Source organism: Euprymna scolopes, chromosome 18 (genome assembly GCF_053919585.1).
Source record: "Euprymna scolopes isolate OS-2025 chromosome 18, ASM5391958v1, whole genome shotgun sequence".
In the NCBI taxonomy this organism is placed as follows: domain Eukaryota; kingdom Metazoa; phylum Mollusca; class Cephalopoda; order Sepiida; family Sepiolidae; genus Euprymna; species Euprymna scolopes.
Genome location: NC_136499.1, coordinates 72,127,552 through 72,147,408, shown reverse-complemented (window position 1 = coordinate 72,147,408; position 19,857 = coordinate 72,127,552). Strand labels below are relative to the sequence as shown.

General features: G+C 34.0%; 1 protein-coding gene across 1 annotated transcript in view; it reads left to right on the top strand.

The window, feature by feature from the left end:
• LOC145297659 (transmembrane protein 94-like) overlaps positions 1-19,857 on the top strand; it is a 222,808-nt gene that overhangs the window by 142,482 nt on the left and 60,469 nt on the right. Inside the window, exons 7-10 of the mRNA XM_080143827.1 lie at positions 8,661-8,747; positions 10,853-10,966; positions 14,355-14,525; positions 15,365-15,587. Of these exons, the coding sequence (XP_079999953.1) occupies positions 8,661-8,747; positions 10,853-10,966; positions 14,355-14,525; positions 15,365-15,587 (595 nt within the window). The remainder of the gene's footprint in view (positions 1-8,660; positions 8,748-10,852; positions 10,967-14,354; positions 14,526-15,364; positions 15,588-19,857) is intronic.

Below are 19,857 nucleotides of genomic sequence, written 5' to 3'. Positions count from 1 at the left end.
ATTTATTATCTAATACAAGGCTAGGTCCCAAGATACTATATTAATCAAATCTCAGTCAAATTTATTGACTGAATTTGCAATAAACATTCATAAATTCATTTGAAGTTCAGATAGTCAATATGCAATAGACTTTTCTTTTTTTTCTAATTTATGCCTTTCTGTCCCATGTCTTAATTTCTTGTAAATATATTTTATTTCATTCTCTTATGAATGTAAATTCTTATACACATTTTCTTTAATGTGATGGGTGTGTAATGTGGGTCTTGAAGGCAGGCTTGCCTGACTTTCACAAAAAACACTCATCGTTTCCTGATCTACATTAATGATCTTCCAAATCACATCCTTAAATCATTTGTAGACATTTATGCTGATTACTACCATTTATGGTAACACATCTAAGACGGTAAACGACCAAGTTCTCTCCGATTCTCTCTCCTCTGATCTTGAGCACGTGGTGCAATGGGGAAAGGAGTTGCTGGTTACTTTTAATGCCTCTAAAACCAAGCTTCTCTCTTTACATCACCAACGTTCTGATCCACATCTGGAATCAATTGAAATGAATGGCTCTTGTCTTCAGGAGGCCTCAAGTTTTGACAAGCTCTGGGCTTGACCTTTACTCCTAATCTTAAATGGAACTCGTACATCAAATCTGTTGCCAAGGCCACTGGAAAAATGGTGGGATCTTTCTATCGATCCAGTAGACATCTCATTGCTAATGCAATTCTTTATCTATATAAGAGCCAGGTACGTCCAAGGATGGAATACTGTTGCCACATCTGGGCAGGAGCTACTAGAAAGGACTTGTCCTGCCTTAATAGAGTTCAAAATAGACTTTGTAGCCTCGTAGGAGATATCCTTTTCTCTTCCCTGCTACCTCTATCTCAGAGAAGAGATGTTGCGAGTTTGTGTCTGCTTTATCGTTATTTTCATGGAAAGTGTTCGACTGAGCTTCAATCTATGGTCCCCCCTCCTCAAACTTTCACAAGAAACACTCGTTTAGCTGTAAACACTATCAATAATTCCTCCCACTCTTATTCTGTGCCTAAACCTAAACATAGATTCCATGAACAAAGCTTCTTTCTTTGAACTGCATGCCTGTAGAATTGTCTTCCGTTTTCCTGCTTTCCAGCTGACGACAATATGGTTGTCTTCAAGTCTAACATAAACAAGTTCTTGATGAGCTGTTCCACTTGTTCACAAATTTACCGAATTTCCATTTACTAATGATTACTATATTGTCCAATTTCTACTGTACACTCTTTAACCCTTATCTTCGAGTGGCCTCTTGGCCTTGATAAGTGGTGATGCCCATGTAAAAAAAAAAAAAAAAAAAATGAAACCACTATCAATAATTTTCCCTACTCATTATCTGTGCCTAAACCTAAATGTAAATTCCATGAACAAAGCTTTTTTTCTTAGAATTTCACCCTTGTGGAATTCTCTTCGATTTCCCTGCATTCTGACTACAATATGGTTGTCTTCAAGTCCAATGTAAACAAGTTCTTGATGAGTCAACCCCTTAAGTAATCTAATTCACCTAATTTCCACTGCTAACGATTACTAAAATATTGTTCCATTGATTACTGTACACTCTTATTCTCAAGTGGCCTCTCGGCCTTGATAAGTGATGACTCTTTTGTTAAAAAAAAAAGCTTCTATTATTTAATGAAACTTTGATTAGAAGTGCACTTTGATAGGAAATGTCTTTTTTCCTTATTTTTGACCTTTTGTAACCTTCAAGCCTGGTGTAAATCAATTTTGCATAGCTATTATGCATGCCAGATTTGGTTGAAATCTGTTCAGTAGTTCTTGTTTACTCACCCTCCTCCTCCTACAAGGGCAAAGTTAGACACAGGGGAGTTTTTAATGCAGGGGGAAAATTCTAGCTCCCAAAAAAGAGGCACTCCAGATTAGGGGAAAATTATTAAAATTATCTCAATTTAGAAGGATGTCTTTCATTGACTTAGAATCAAACAGAAAGCTGAGAAGTTTCTCAGTCTATCACAGATAAATAAAACAATGTTAATGTTTAGCATGTATTTTCCTGTTTATTTTTGTCACTATTCATTGCAAATTCTGTGGTTGTTAAAAATAAAAAAAATAAATTAAAAGTAGCTCTTAATGAGATGAAATGCATAAAATCACTTTTTTTGTTTTTTTCATGAAACATGTCTTAGCCTGAATTCTGTTTTACTGATTAAGCTATGGAAAGAATCTGATCAGCTTATGCAATTAGTGTGTGTGTGTGTGTGTGTGTGTGTGTGTGTGTGTGTGTGTGTTTGTTTTCTTTTTATGGCTTAAGCTGTAAAGAAGTTCTTGGGTTGAAGAAGTCTTCTTGAGAGGAAAAGACTGTAATTTAATCTGTTTATTAATGGCTGTAAGATGATGGGATGAGAAGTTGCATCAGGAAAAGAGGAAAAAGCAATAAGATAAGAGATTCTTTTCTGCCACCTGAACAAGGTTAGGCAGCGCTCGTTCAGCCTGCTAAATGCACAACTTAAACCTATTTCTCTCTCTCTCACTCTCTCATCTCTCCCTCTCACCTCTCACCTCTCCCTCTCACCTCTCCCTCTCACCTCTCCCTCTCACCTCTCACCTCTCCCTCTCCCTCTTATCTCTCCCTCTTATCTCTCCCTCTCCCTCTTATCTCTCCCTCTTATCTCTCCCTCTCCCTCTTATCTCTCCCTCTCCCTCTTATCTCTCCCTCTCATCTCTCCCTCTCATCTCTCCCTCTCCCTCTCATCTCTCCCTCTCCCTCTCATCTCTCCCTCTTCCTCTCATCTCTCCCTCTCATCTCTCCCTCTCCCTCTTATCTCTCCCTCTCCCTCTTATCTCTCCCTCTTATCTCTCTCTCTCTCTTTTTATCTCTCTCTCTCTCTCCCTCTTTTTATCTCTCTCTCTCTCCCTCTTTTTATCTCTCTCTCTCTCCCTCTTTTTATCTCTCTCTCTCTCCCTCTTTTTATCTCTCTCTCTCTCCCTCTTTTTATCTCTCTCTCTCTCCCTCTTTTTATCTCTCTCTCTCTCCCTCTTTTTATCTCTCTCTCTCTCTCCCTCTTTTTATCTCTCTCTCTCTCTCCCTCTTTTTATCTCTCTCTCTCTCCCTCCTTTTATCTCTCTCTCTCTCTCCCTCCTTTTATCTCTCTCTCTCTCCCTCCTTTTATCTCCCTCCTTTTATCTCTCTCTCTCTCTCTCTCTCTCTCTCTCTCTCTCTCTCCCTCCTTTTACCTAACGGTAACGGTAAATTAAACTGCAGAAGCACCTATTAAGCTACATCAGTGCTAAAATTGAATCCCCCCCCCCTCCAAAAAAAAAAGGACCGAAAAACATAAAAATGTTTGGTGCTTATGTTTTTGTAAACCGCTCATGAAAACTTTGTTTTAGATCAATTAAAATGCATTAAAAAACATGTAAGACAAAAAAAAACATATGAACCATGTATATCTTTTGTGAAAACTTTATTTCAAATGGCCACTTAAAAATTCTTGTGCAATGTGATAAGTCCCTTCACTACGCCCATTCGCACACGAATGCATTATGTAAGAAAAACACTACTGAAGGTGGTGAAATTCTGCAAAATAGTCCCAAAGTCCAGGGGTTCATACCATGCAAACAGTAAATGTGCAATGGGTTTTATTATCAGATTCATTGTCAGCAACTTCGAATATCCCTAAAAAAACAAATTAGAGTGGTCGGTGTTCTTTTCTAGTGTAAGGTAATATTTACCGTCGCTTTTATACATATACTGGTCTTCATTCTACCATCTTCGCTTTTCCATGTGTGGGCTGTGATCCTCTTCTGATCGGTGATTTTTTATTTAACTTAAGACGAATAGCTACTTGTGCATGAAGACACAATGGAAGCTTACTGAAGTTTCTAAGGTTTTATTAGAAAGACTTTGTTCACAGGAGACGGAGGAGACAACTTAGACTAAAATTAATTCCTTCCTACTTGTTCTTCTACTTAGAAATTAAGAGACCCAGACGGGCCAACGTCGAGGTGACATTTGTTTTAGATTCTCTCTACATTGTTAGATGCTTGTTGTCTGATTCTCTTGACTCCGTGATTTTTAAAATTCTCATGTTTTTCTCCTTGAATGTCATCTCCTATATTTTGACACCTGTGTTTTTAGCATGTTCTGTCTAGGGAGCCAACATTTAATCCCTCGCTTCAAGCATGCCACTTGCAAGTGATATATTTCCATTTGCCATCAGGATATCCTGACATGTATTAATATGAACCTTGCCAAAATTCACACGAGTTAACATAATCGCTACTTATTAGTGTAGGGTTCCAATACATAACACAACACTAGTTAGGCAACAGGTGCCAGAGCTTGACAGTCAGTGCGTGACCTATTAGGTTAGAAATTCTTTTTTAATCCTATCCAAGAGGAAGTGGTTAGTGGCCGGTGCATCAGCCCAGATGTGGCAATAAACTTCATGCATTGATGAATATTGGCTCTGTAGAAATATAGGATATTGGCAAGTGCATAAAGTTTTCTAGCCTGGTAGAAAAAAGTGTACTTTCTTTGCAGCAGATGTGGCAGTATCTTCTATGTATTTATTCCATTTCATGTTGCCTAAGAATGTAAAGCTGAGGATTTTAAATGTTGGACTCTTGGAAAAGGTGCTGTTGGCCAAATAGAAACGATTTAATTGTATTGATCCTTTTTTAAAAAGATGAAACGTTCTTTCAGATTAAGTCTGCAAACCTGAATTTGGCGAATTGCTGAATGTATACGAATCTAAGTAAAATCTCATAAACTTAGATTTTTTTTTTTTGTACTGTTGCAGTTTAAGCTCTGCTGAAATAATTACATTATTTAGAAACTCATTCTTAACATAGAATGTGGTGTTATTAATTATTCTATACTTTCACCTAACAATTTAATAAACAAAAGGTATTATAAAAATTGAATTTAAATTGAAAATCTTATCTAAAAGTATCACTGTAAAGTTCAGAAGTATCGTTTATTTAAAATAGAAGTGTACATCGTCTGTTAAAAATAATAGAAAAGTTTTGCCAATGTTCCAACTTGCTATTTATCCAGATATATTAATAAAATATTCATAGAAAATCAAGAATTATGCTACTAATTTAATTTTTCATACATAAATTATCATTTCTGATGACCTAAACAAAAGATATCTGCCATTAACTTTTTATCATAGAGTGGAGGATTTCTTTCTGAATTCATTTCAAAATTAGTTTGAAATGGTTGTCTAATGCAGGATTTCCCATAGTGGGCTCGATGGAGCCCCGTGAGTGAGACTGAGGGGTTTTGGAAGCGCTTTCTTAAAGAGGACTAAATGATTTGTATGGAAAAATTAAATGGCTGCATTTAATTATTGATCTTTTTTATTGGAAAGGGATATGATGCATAACTACGGATGTTTCAGGGTGTTTCATGAAAATGTAAATGAACAAAATGCAACAATTTTTGATTAATCAAAATAAAATGGTTGTAAACACGAAAATATAGTAAAATTATGAACAGGAACAACTAATGAACAAATATAAGTTAAACTTTTAAATTAATGTTTTTCATATTTATTTTAGAAATTATCTTAATGCATTGTGAAAAACCTTTGTCCTGCTCATATATATATATTCACAATTGGATATAAAGGAGTTACTTTTTGCAGGGATACTATGTAGGAAGTTTAGCAACGTAAAGGGCTGGGCAAAGAAAAGGGAGGGAGGAGAAAATGGGTAGGGAGATAAAAATTATGTTATACTTTAGCCCCAGGCAATGCTGGGTTGCCCTGTTAGTGTGTATATATATATATAAGTGATGGGATAATTCCAATATTTTCTCCAATTCCAATACAATCTGTTTTCGAGCAACTAAGTAAAGGGAAATAACTCTAGGTTTTTTATTTATTTTTTTTTTTCTTTTCCTCCCAGTCACTATTAATCACACTATTATAGATTCTCCAAAGATCATGAGTTAACCTTTTGAGATAAAATAGTTGCAAATCATTTGAGAGTAGCTAGACTTAGCCCCATAAATTGCTTTCTTGCAAATATTGCTAGGATTGTCTAGATGCCTCAGAACCATCTTGATGATTGAAGTAATGATTATGATTGGCAAAAGCAGAAACAGATGAAAACGAGGGAAGAGAATGAGGTGTGGATTGAAATAATGAAGAATGAAAATGTCAATTCCAACAAAAACCAGTCCTTTGCAGCATCATTCCGAGACATACCAAAGATTAGACTTCATGGGATATCACACAGGAAGTTGCTAAACCCATCCCAAGCACCCCTTCAGTAGTTAAACATTTTTTTATGGAAGTGACGAATCAAGTAAAGATTTAACAATAAAATCCATCTCAACATTAACAGCATAATCAGAAGTACCTAATCGAAGGAAACAATAAGATTCAAGAACCAAAGTGAGAAAAAAGGTTAAGTAATGGTGGTTGATAAAGGTCATTATCAGGAAAATGTGTAAGGAAGATAACAATTTGGGACAAGTCATGAAACAGAAGTTCAGATTTCACCAGCAAGACCTGTGTGATTAGAGTGAGGGAACCAGACAGAATGATGAGCATTAAAGTCACTAAAAACGAAGATGGAACTTGAATGAAGTTGCAATACATTATCAATACTGCTGGATATAGCATCAATAACTGAGCAGTCATTGTCAGAAGGTGAACAATACGAAAAGACTAGGAAATAGAATGTAGCAAAGACAATTTAAGACCAATAAAAGGACATCCATGAGTTTCAAGAGCAGGAACATGTGAAATGAGGAAATCCTTATGAAGAAAAAGAGCAAAGCTATGTAAATGCATAGAAGAAAGTGTCTAATCGGACAATAAACAAATAACCATCCACATATAAAATCATTGTTATCAATCGAAGAATCTTGATTAAACTTACAAGGAGCAAGAATATAAGTAGATTTGCAAAAGAGAAAAACTTGGACACCAGGAAAGTTTGTCATAGACTTTTGATGTTGGTATAGGAAATAGTAATTGTGAGGATTAGTAGAAAGCATGATAATGAAAAGAGAAAAGGTAGAATCACTTCAAGATAAACCAAACTTGAAAGAGACCCCCACCACCAGCATTCAATCCCCTGCACTCCAAATAAGCTGGATAAAAAAAGTCATTCAAGAATCCAATAGGGAGGAAAGGGGTTATTAGGGAGTAATCTTAAATTGTGTGTTTGTAATGATTGTAATGACTTTTTAAGTTCTTCATATATCTTGAAAAATAGGTAATGACCTAGTGTAATATATATATATATTCACACACACAGGGTAACCCCCCCCAAAAAAAAAAGCTATATGGAGGCCATCTAGAACATATGCTGTAGAACGGAGAAAAAAAGGCCAAAGACCCTAGTGTTTTAATGTGATGCTTTGAATATAATAAACTAGTTATGACCAAAGTTTTATTTCATTCGGACAAAACACTAATTAGAGTTGGGGCCCGTTTTTTGGGGGGTCACCCTGTATATATATTTCCATTTGATGAAAACCGGTTTTCTTTTTTGTTTCTGACCATCTACTAGTTGGCCACTTGTATACAAATCCCAAGACCGATAGGAGCCTTCTATCATGTCTGAAAGTGACACAATGTTCAACGAGTGAGATCAGAGATGCACCACTGTACAACTGATGCTCTCTACCGATCCAAGTTATGACAGCAGGATCATTGCCAGCACCCTCAAAATGCAAATCCAGACAGTTCAAAGCTTGAGCGCACAGCTCACAAAGTTTCTGGCCACGGTTATGGCCTTTGGAGTGGTTTCAAGTGAGGGCCGCATCATACCACCTCACATCTTCAAAGTCGTCTTGAAAGTCAACACCAAAGTGTACTTGGATGTGCGGTGATCTCCTGGTGCAATCAGGTGGCCGGCTGCTGGCAAGCTCTGAGTGTGGCAGCAAGACTCGACGGTGGTCCACAAGTTCAAGTTTCAGAAGGACTGCTATGACTTTGTACCCTTTTCTCGTTGCTCCCCTTCTCCCCCGACATGAACCCGTTAGACTACTTCGTTTAGTCATATGTCGAAAATATAACCAACATGATCTCCCACAATACCAAAGACAGCCTGATCATTGGCATCTACCAAGTATTTGCTGAGTTGCTACCAGAGCTTGTGGAAAAGGCATGTTCCCAGTTCCAGACCTGTATCAAGGTGGTGATTGAGGCTGAAGGCAGCTTAATTGATAGATGTTTTTAGAAATAAGCTATTAAAATAAGAAGCTGTATTATAATGTGGTATCAAAACTATGAATTGATGGAGAACAGAGGAAGCAAGGAATAGATCAGACAATTCTGAAGAACTCATACTGTAATAGTATTTATAGAAAGAAAAAATATATGATAACGGTATTCCATACAAAGTCTGATAGATTTGTAGAGATAGTGTGAGAAAGTATTTGGTGTAATAGAGCCAACTTTACGAGAAGCAGACAGAGCAATGGACTAAGAAGTTTCAGATTTGATTTCTCCTCAAGAACAGCGCTAACCATAAGAATCTCAGGAAGAGAAAAGGCACTCTTATCCTTGAAAGACATGTGTATTATTTCATTATTAAATCCAAAAATAATTGTATGCTATAAAACCAAATATATTGTCTTGTTTTATCTGTATTTTCTAAAGTCTTGTAATTTGTAAAACCTAAAGATTTATTTATTTTTTCAGCTGGGTGTACTGATAGTTAATACATTACGATACATCTACATTAAAGGATTCATTGGTCATTGGACAGAAATGTTTTTAGTTCTGCCGGTAAGATAAATATTATTCTTTTTATGAGTTACCAAATTTTATTCATTCATTATTTTCAATTCTCTAATAATATTCATCATCACTAAATTTACAATCTATTTCATTAAACCTTATCCTCAACTGACTTTTAGTCTTGATAACTGGAATGACTTAATAGTAAATTTTAAAAAAAAGAAAAATTATCAAAGGTAGCAGTAAATGTTTTGTTTTAATTATTTAATGAATTTATTTAAGAAATAATTTGTTCATGTGTATTATATCTTTTCATTATGTTTTAGAAATTTTGAACTTTAGAATTTTGAAAATTTTTGTTCATATCAGATAAGCAAAAGTACAAGGTTTTATCTTTTATTTATATAAAGTTTATGTGCTTGTATCTATTGGATTCACTCCTAAACTAATTAGCCAATGAATTCTGGAACACAGCTACTATGTATAAGGATGGATAATATGGGTTAATTTAGTTTTATGCAAAGGGTTGGGGTTGAAGTTATTTATCTCCTTGCTATGGCAGGATGCTGTGACAAAGGTCAAAAAATGGGATTTGAAGAACCAGTGCACTATAGCAATTTGGCCTGCAAAAAATGTTTGGGCAACCCTATCGGTATTTTCTGGTAATAGGTGCCTAAAACAATTCCTTTTCAAAGAGTGAAAGCAAAGCCTGGTAAGATGAACCTCTTAGAACTGCACAGGACCAGAGACATACAACAGGAAACAAGCCATCTTGACAATGGTCTAGACTTTATTGGCTTTAGTGCTGAGGAAAAATTCATGACTGATGGCTAAAATGCATCCCAAAGAAGGGATAGAAACCTTTTTGTGAAAATTCAGATATCTCTCATTTTTTTTTAAATTTTAATAATACGTATTAAATATCAATTAATAAATATTTCCCAAATTTCAATTTTTGGGGTTATTTTAAAAGGTTTAAGAGGCATAATATGGGCACAAAATCTCATTTTTGTAAAATTAAAATATTTCAGATTTTAATTAAATTTGATCCATAGTCATTAGACAACAATTAAGATTTCCTGAATTTAAATTTTTTAAGCTATAAATTTTAGGCCTCGACTATAATCAAAATCATGTAATGGATTTTGATCAAAAACTAAATGAGGAGTCTAAACTAAAAGTTTAAAATCATTCTATCTTGATTTTAATGTTTGTGCATGGACATAAAAGTGATGGAAAACTTTTCTGTTCAGGGAATTAATTTTACTCATCCTGGGACGAGTATTCTTCTATTTTTATAACTTTAAACAAGTTTGATCAGACAAAAATGCACAACTTTTGCCTATTACTTCTTTTAACTTTTCATTACACCTGATTAGTTTTATTTTAAATTAATTTGTAATATTCAAATTTATTAATAATTTGTTTACTTGCATAACAAACTGAATCATAAATTTGAATATAATATAGAATTAACCTAACATCAAATAAAAATGAAATTATTAATCAAATTCAGTCTTTTTTGTAAAATCCCACCATATTTTGTGCAAATAAATTTCACTCTATGCCTGACTTGTCCACCAGTTTTTATAAATGTCCTACAGTTTTTTGATTTATTGCTGTTCAATGATAAGCACGCCTGGATATGACCTGCAACATTGTCAATAAATCTGACACATTTCTCTCTTGGTGCTACTATCATTTTATTTCTGACAGCCTTCTTCAGTTCAGAAATAGTTTGGGGATTGTTTTCATAGATATTATTTTTTAGATAATTCAATGACTAAAAATCATAAGGAGAGTAATATCTAGTGAATGTGAAGGCTATTCAGGAGTACACCTACTGATGAGACGATCATCAAAATGTTCCCACATATCCTTGAATGCTGCTAAAACAAACTGTTGAATATTCATGATTTAAGTTTTTGTTCCAAATATGGTTGGATTGTAGAAAGAATTGTGACATTTTCTAACAATTTCATGGGTAGTATTTTTTTTTCTTAGAGAGTAATTCCATGCCATAATTAACATATAAAAATACCGATTTGCAATTAACAATTATTAAAGAAAAAAAAAACCTATCTAAATCCCATTTTCTTTTCTCTATAAAAATATTTTTCTGAAAATTTAACATGTGTTTTTGTTCATTGTAGGTGCATGCAGTGTTACCTTTGGTGCCCATGATATTTCCATTTTTTTGGAAATTACTTAACTATTATGGCCAGGCTCGGCTGTTTGTTGCTTATGAAGTCTCTAAAGAAATTAAGGTGAGCACTTCTATGTTGAATTGAAATTTCTCATTTTGAATGAAACTTTTTTTTTTCTTTATTTCCAAGCAAGAAAATCTTCACCTAATTTACCTTGCAGAAAGGACAACATAAATTCCAATATAAAAAAAAATGGAATTTGATTTTGTGACAATCAAGATCAGTATTTATTTGTATATAAATAAATATAAATCCTTCTCATCACATACAATTTAACGAGAAGAAAAAAACTTTTTTCTAGCCTTCAGACAAAATCGTTGCAAGTGGTAAGAAGTGAAAAAAGCAGATGGCAAGTACGATAGCTTCTCACTTTGCAAAGAAATTCTTTACTCCTCAAAAAAGTCAACGTGTGTTTTTATATATTATTCCTTAATTGGAATTCATTTTTGAACTGAGCATCATATATATTAATTTATTTTTATTTCGGACTATTATTCTCATCTTTATTAGTTGTTTTTCATCTTTTATTGGTTGTTGTTTATTCACAACGTTTCGGCCAACTATTCCTCTGGCCTTCGTCGGGTGGTAACCGCGACGGATAGGAACTTTGAATCTCCTAACTGCATTCTCAGCAATCACTGCCATCCGTAGTTGTTGTCGTCTCACCACATTTTGGCCAAGTAAACCTCTGGCAATATATACCAATCGGTACGGACCCGACTATGGAAGATCAGATAATAAATAAAAACGTGGATTTATAAGATCAAAGAATCTAACCTTGATCGCCCTTCGGGGCCCGTGGCGCAGTTGATAGACGTTGAATCTCTACAGTTCCAGATGAACATTGTCTGAAGATAGTAGTTTCAATCCCACCCAAAGCATGCCAGAGGTTTACTTGGCCAAAATGTGGTGAGACGACAACAACTACGGATGGCAGTGATTGCTGAGAATGCAGTTAGGAGATTCAAAGTTCCTATCCGTCGCGGTTACCACCTGACGAAGGCCAGAGGAATAGTTGGCCGAAACGTTGTGAATAAAAACAAACCAATAAAAAATGAAAAAACAACAACTAATAAAGATGAGAATAATAGTCCGAAATAAAAATAAATTAATATAATGTGTTTTTTTTTGTTTTTTTAGGTCACCAGAAATGACAATTTATATATAGAAAATTAAATTATAGACCAGGTCCTATGATTTTATATGAATATTAATGCAGACACTGGCTAAGCATTATCTTTCCCGCCCCTGCCTCTCGTTTTGATGATGTACCTAGTTAGGGAATATAATTGTTCTCTGATTGCTGTTCTCAACCAATTTCTCATCATGAAGTCCATTTTGTTGCAACATCTTCAATACTTCAGACATGCAGCTTTTCGCTCAAAGGAGGATTTATTTTGTGACATAATCATCTCTGCCTGAGAAGCCATTGGCAACAACTTTCAAGGACTTGGTTGAACTCCCATACCCACAAGTGGTCAGCCTTCAATTGTGTAATCATGATAGATTACCTATATTTTGCAACCTTACTCAGGATTGTCATAGTATTAGGTATCGTGCAGGATGAGAAAGAAGCTAGTTCAAGCCAACCAGGGTGAATGCTGTTAACAAAACAATGTAATTCTTATGTTAGGAACAAAAATGATCCTCATCTAATTTATGGGAGATAATCTTTTACTGATTGTATCAAGAATGAAGTCAAACCTTACAGTAGATTTGCTTTAGTTATTCCTTCGTCATTTAATATTAAATTTATACATAGAAAAAATTTAAGACCATGTCAAAGAGAAGACGTGTATAATATTTCAACAAGAATTCTGTAAAAAAAAAATATTTGAGTGAAAAAAAAAAAACATCTGAGGTGTGAATGACAATATTGAAACAGTTATAATGAATCAGTTAATCTGTTGTACTAGGGGACTAATTCTTCAATACAGCCTAGTTATTTAGATGGCAACTTTGCTCATCTTATCTGCTATGTGTTACTTGTGAGTTCCTCTTTTCTAACCTTGATATATTATATCCTCATACATAGGCCTATTTTTCAGAATTTTTAAGATGAGAATTGGTAATTTGAATCATTTTGACTACTGTTCTCATCTTGAATGTTATCTCACAATATTCTTCAGATGTATCTTGTCAGATACTCTAAGTCTGAATCCTTTATTTCTTCTGAAAGAGTAGATTGTCTACATTCTGTGTGAAGTAATCCCCCATTGGGGAGCTTTAGAACTATGCTGAGATAGCTAATCATTCCCAGGTGACGCCAGATAACATGAGGATTTAAAAATAGACTATAAATATATATAATTTATTTCATGTCAAAATAGATATATTTGCTTTTTTGTTGGAAAAACCCGAGATATTTTGTTATTTGGAAAAACTCAACAATAGGAAATGTGAGGATGTTAGGAGAACATATTGTACTGGCTGAGTGATGGGTGATGACCTCAGGGTTATGGGATTTTAATCTTGAATTGGACCCCAGATCACGGTTGAATCGTACACTCACAGTTGGGGTTTAGCATGATTTGATTGGCTGGGGAGACTTCCACCCCACCCACATCGGGTCGATACGCTCGGAAATTAGTCAGATTGCCTTTTGATTTTGGGGAGAAAAGTTTGTATAGAGACCGCCGTTCCCTGAGGACCCGACCCTTCCTCTACTTCCTCATCCACCCGTCTGACGCTGCGTGTGAAGAGATTTGAGACTTTTAAAAACTTACTAAGAACTGAATGATATTTGTAAAAACATTTGTACATAAGTTTGTGAAAATTAACTCTGTAGACTAGAGTACACGAGTTAGTTTTTCTTCCTGCCTGCAGCTTCGATATTCGCTTTCAGCATACAGGATTCAATGTAACAACCCTCAGAGAAGACTAGACGACACAAGCCGAGATTTCCAGATAAACAGGGGTCCTAGCCAGCTTCATCAGTGAGGAGTTACACTGTCAACATGGTTTAGTTAAAAATTCTGTACAGATTCTCCAGTTTAACAAGACATACATGAACAACATCAGATGATACATCAAGAAAAACATGAGAATAAGATCCAAGATAACAATTCACAAAGAATTTATTTGAAGTATATTTATAACCATCCTGACACAATTCTGGAACCTGCCACAAATACTGACAATTTTTCTTTTTGTATGAATCAGTCTGTTGAGTTTTTAAGGAATGCACTTTTTTTTTTCTATTGTAGCTTAAGTAAGTTAATTAATATATAATTAAAATTCATCTGTCAGGCTGTACAAAACATAAGTTTCTTTTAAGTAGAGGGTTAATCTTAACATCTAAAACATGTGTTCATACACCTGTTTCCTCATTTTATTCCATATTTTTTTAACTCCAGAAGAACATTAATTCTTTTTTTCTCTCTAAATTAAAACCATTTTCCTAGATGAGTTTTATTGATACATGTTAGCATTTCTTGTGTCTTTTCAGCCATCAGTATCTGAAGAAAGTTTTGACAGTGACAGCATCATCTCTGAAGATGAGGCTCGTGTTAATTTACCGTGGAAGAGGGTTCTTCATTGGTTAATGGTAATTGCAACTGGTAACTCCCCGGTAGCCACTTATAATATCAACCTCATGCATATATTGGGCAGCGTCACGGTAGGTCATGCTTTCTTTCTCATTTTGAAAATTTTAATTCATACTTATCTCTGTAAATGACAGTTTCTATATAACTAATAGATGAGACCATTAATAGTATACAGTGAGGCTGATAACATTTTTATTTAGTAAGTTCTCGGACCCATGAACCCGAGAAATTTGCTACAATTTTTGAAATAAGACGAGAAAAGAAAATTAGAAAATAGTTCTTATATTTTTTCAACATACATAGGATAACAGTAATGTGAATTGATTAAATTTTTTATTTACATATTTGTTTTTAAACCAAAAAAAAATTTTGGTTCTTATCTAGAATTCCCCTTATATAAAAAAACAAAAATAGAGAATAATCTTTATGATTTACATACCCATGACTAAACAGTTTCATATTCCAAAAATCACATTAATTGATCAAGTACTTTTATTTTTATAAAGAAAATCATTTTTAAGTGATTAATGGGAATTTGTAGGTGTTACAACATAAATCTTGTAAGTTTTAATTATTGAGTTATCGCCCTTTGTTTTTGGAAATTGTTTTCAAAATGACAGGTAAAACAGTTGCTTCTTGGTTATTTGTAAAATTTGATTTTCTTATTTAAAAATAAAAGTACTAAATCAATTTACATGATTTTCAGAATATGATATTTTTGTTTCCTCACTAGTACATACTTCATCCCGATTTTTCTTTTTGTTTTTTAATATAGAAGTTCTAGACATGAACAAAAAAAAACTTTATTTTTATTTTATTTATTTTTTGTTTTTTTTATTAAAATCTTGTATTTTTTATAATTCTCTGTCCTCCATGTTTTTGTATTTTTAAACCTTAATTTCTGTTTCAGACTTTTTGCTGTGTTGACAAAAAAGGTATCCTCTCTTGGCCCAATCCTTCAGCAGAGAAAGTGTTTTTCTTCTCTGACATCAAACAACCAACTCAACATAACAGTCCCCAGGATTCTATGTGCTCTTTTTCAGAGGAAATAACGTTTCAACCGTATCCAGAACCTGACTCCGCTCAGGATTCTGCCTGTCATCATGGTGATGAAGAACAAGTGTCCACCAATGGTACCTCAATTTTTTTATCACTTTCATATTTTTATCCGTAAAAATATCGTCAGAAATATGCTCTGTTCAATAATTCTTTAAATAACTTAAATACGAAATTGTTAGCTAACACCATGTTGTTTCTTTCTGTCAATTTTTTTTTTTATGAGGGAGTCGCCACTTATCAAGGCCTGAAGGCCATTTTAGGATAAGGATTAATAAATGTGAGGTAGTAGTGTAGTAACTGTTCATAGTGTAAATTTAGATAGATTTTGATTATGTAAGGGGTCATCTCAACTAGAACATGTTTACATTGAACTTGAAAGCTACCATATTGTAGTCAGCTGGGAAGCATGCTAGCAGAACAGTGTTCCACAGGCAGGCAGTTCTAGGAAGGAAGCTTTGTTTATGGAATCTGCGTTTAGATTTAGGCACAGATAGTGGGAAAAATTGTTGACAGTGGTTGTAGCTAGTTGAGTTTTTTTTTGTTTGTTTTTTTGTGCGTGTGTGTGAAAGTTTGACAAGGAGGTACCATACAGTGGAGCTCAGCTGAAACCGATAGAGCAAAGACGTGCTCACAACGTCCCTTCTGTGGGGAAAGAGGTTGCAGAGAAGAGAAAAGGGCATCACCTCCTAGGTTTTGAAGCCAGTTTTGAACTGTATCAAGATGGGATAGGTCGTGCCAAGCAGTCCTGACCCAGATGTGGCAATAGTACTCCATTTTAAGACTTATTTGGCTCTTATCTAGAGGATTGCATCGGCAGTGAGATACCTACTAGAGCAGTAGAATGATCCAACCATTTTTCCAGCGAACTTGGCAACAGATTTGATGTATGTGTTCCATTTCAGATCCAGGAGTGAAGGTCAGTCCCAGAAGCTTGTCAAGACATGGTGCTTCCCCAAGACAAAAGCCATTCATTTCAATTGAGGCATGATGGAGGTCAGAGTGATTAATAAAAAGAGAGAAGCTTGGTTTTAGATGCATTAAAACTAACCAGCTATCTTTTTCCCCATTGCACCATGTGCTCAAGATCAAAAGAGACAAAAAGATCTTTATCATTGTCGGCCTTTGAAGTGTTACTTTAGATTGAGGTATTACATAAATGTCTACGAATAATCTAAGAATGTAATTTTGGAAAATCATTGAGGGAGATCAAGAAGAGAGTTGGGATCAGAGTGGAACCCTGAGGGATGCCAGTGTTGTTACTATGAGCTTCTGATTTCTGCTCATTGACAACTACTCTTATAAACTTATCAAAGCGAAAGGATTTAATAATCTATTACTAATGGAAAGTTGGTATCTGTTTGAAGCCAAAACTGTACAATTCTGTTAATGCACAATTCAATTTGCTATTTTAACTAATGTATTAACTTTTCATACTCTGTTCAGAAAGAGTGAGGTAGTGTAGTATCTTGTGATACTATCTTCCCAGGCATTACTTCAATTTTTGTTTTAGGGTGAGGTTAGTGTAGTACCTGTTCTGCTGTCATCCTTCCAAACATCTTCAGTACTGGAAAAGGATGGGAAGAGTATAGTATCTGTTCCATTGTCATGATACCATTCTCTTGGGCATTATTTCCTCTTCTTTGGAGAAAGAAGAGTAGTGTAGTACATGTTTTCTTTTCATGATACAATTCACCCATGCATTAACTCTCCTCCTTTGAAGGGAGCAGGGTAATGTAGTCTATGTTCATCATGTATATTAACAAAAATATATAACCAGAAGGAGCGAGTATGAGATAGTATGAGAGATTTAAATTAAAATAAAAAGGAAATTTTGAATAATTTAATCTTTGTTTAATCTTTTAATTTGCAACAAAAATTACCACTAAATTGATAATGGCAATTAAAAATTAGGCACAAATCAAAAATTGATGAGTGGTGGTGGGGGGGGGGGGTCAATAGTCATATCATATTTTGCCTATTTTTCTAAACTTATTCTATACTAGACTCAATCACCACAATACTGCATTTGCATATATACTTCAGTATATTTAAAATATCCCCAAATGTTCAAATAATTTTTATTTGCAAAATGATGATAGGAAAGATGATGGAGAGCTAAACAATTACAAACAGCTAAAATTAAAAATATAGAACCAAATTAAATGAGATCGGGGGGGGGGGGAGTTAGGCTCTCCCATCCCATTTTTAAGTATAGACCACTTACTGTTTATTTTGTTTCAAAAACATGAAAATAAAGTAGGATGATCTTTAAATGTTAGTGATAACAAGTGGGAGATCAAATAAAAATGGGGATGGAATGTGGGAAATGTATTTTTTTTTTGTTTAAAATATTCAACAAGAGCAGAATATTTGAAAATACAATGAATAGAAAAAGAAAAAATTCACTTGAGTTTGGTTTCTATTAAAGTGGCTCAGATTTTCTTCATATTATAAACTTGTTCACATATTTCAAGTATTTCAAAGCGTTTTAAGGGGGCATAATATGGGAATAACTTTCTATTTTCAAGTTCAGGTAATTCAGATTTGCATTGAATTTGACACCAATTAAGATTCCCTGAATTTCAATTTCTTTAGAAGTCTTAAATTTTAGACATTTTCTAGACTCACAATCATGTAATGGATTCTGATCAAAATTAGAATAAGGATTATATTTTACCATATATTGATTTACTCTTTGTAAAAGGATATAAAAGTAATGCAAAAATCCTGTTTGGAGAATTAATTTTGCTTGTTCTAAGATGGATATTCTTCTAGTATTTTATAATTTCACTGAATTAATCTGGTTAAGTTTGTATCATTCAAGGACATATTTTCATTAAATAGATAACACTTCTCTTGGTTACAGTATTTATTAAAAAAACAAAGAAAATGTTTAAACATAATAGTACACTCCAAAATGCTTGTATTCATCTGAGTGGTCATATATAAGTGAAAATGTCTGTCTGTTTACATTTCCCTGCACAATAACTCTGTCAATTTTCAGTCTACAGACTCGAAATCTGATATACAGGATAGTGAGATTTGGGAAAATCTTTGTAACCCGTTTTCAGCCAGAAATTTAGCTGTTAAGGGATTAAAGTTCAATGATTTGACCTTTGAGAACTCTACCAAACTCCTCCGCCAATTTTGGGTCTAAACACTTGAAATTTTAGATATAGGTTCCTAACTTAATGACTTGATTTGAGTCCAAAACAATAAATGTTAAGGGGTCATAATAGGGGTCAAAGTTAAAAAGAATTTGACCTCTGCAGTCTCTACCAAATTACTCAGACAATTTCTGGTCTAAACATTTGAAATTTTACATAAAGGGTATTCAGAGATAGAGCAAGCTTTTTAATCAGTTTGGGTCGAAAATTTGAGCTATTAATATATAAATCTATGTATGTATGTTTGTATGTCTGCCTAAAACTTTCAACAGAGGCGATGGATTTTCACAAGATCAGTATCGTTTTGAAGCTCGCCCCTTCAGATGACAAATATCGAAAAATTGGCTACAAACATTTTCTTCACCCTCACCTGGGCACATTTTTGCCGATATTTTCGAAAGTCATCTCCTCTTTTTGGATTGTCTAGCCTTAATTTAAACCTACGTCACTTCTGGTTTGGCGGTGGTCGTAACAGCAAAGACGTCACATTTTTTTCACATTCTTTTCCTCCTTTGCAGTACAGGTTCGAGCCTGCCTTCCTACTACCAGTTTATTTTTGCTCAACACACACCTCCAAACACCTGGGCAACGCCGTGAACCCATGCTAGTATATATATATAATATATATATATAATGTTGGATGCGGCAAATAATTTTTTTTTATATACATATCTTTTCATATTTAACTTTGATTTGAAATAATTGTCTTATTATTGCTAGATAATAAAATTTTTTTAAATGTTTTATCAAATATCTAAAAACATTCTCACATTCAGTATTGCACACATACATAATGACAAGACTAGGTTCTACTATATAAGTAGAGTGTGAGATATCTGACCTCCAGTTGTAAAGTTTTGATGGGGAATGACTACTATACAATGGCACAATGGAATGGGCAAACATATCCATTGTACCAACTGTAAAATATTCAATATCTACTATAGCAACAAGTGCATATATATATATATATATATATATATATATATATATATATATATATATATATAATTTTTTTTTTTTTTTTTTTTTTTCTAAAACCAGTTTAAAATTTTTTTATGCAACAAGGACACACTTGGTAAAGAAAAGATATTTTGTCAGAAGTTAATATAACGAACAATCATCCTTGCATCAGTTACAATGTAAAAACAAAAAAAAAAATTCTACCAAAGTTCCA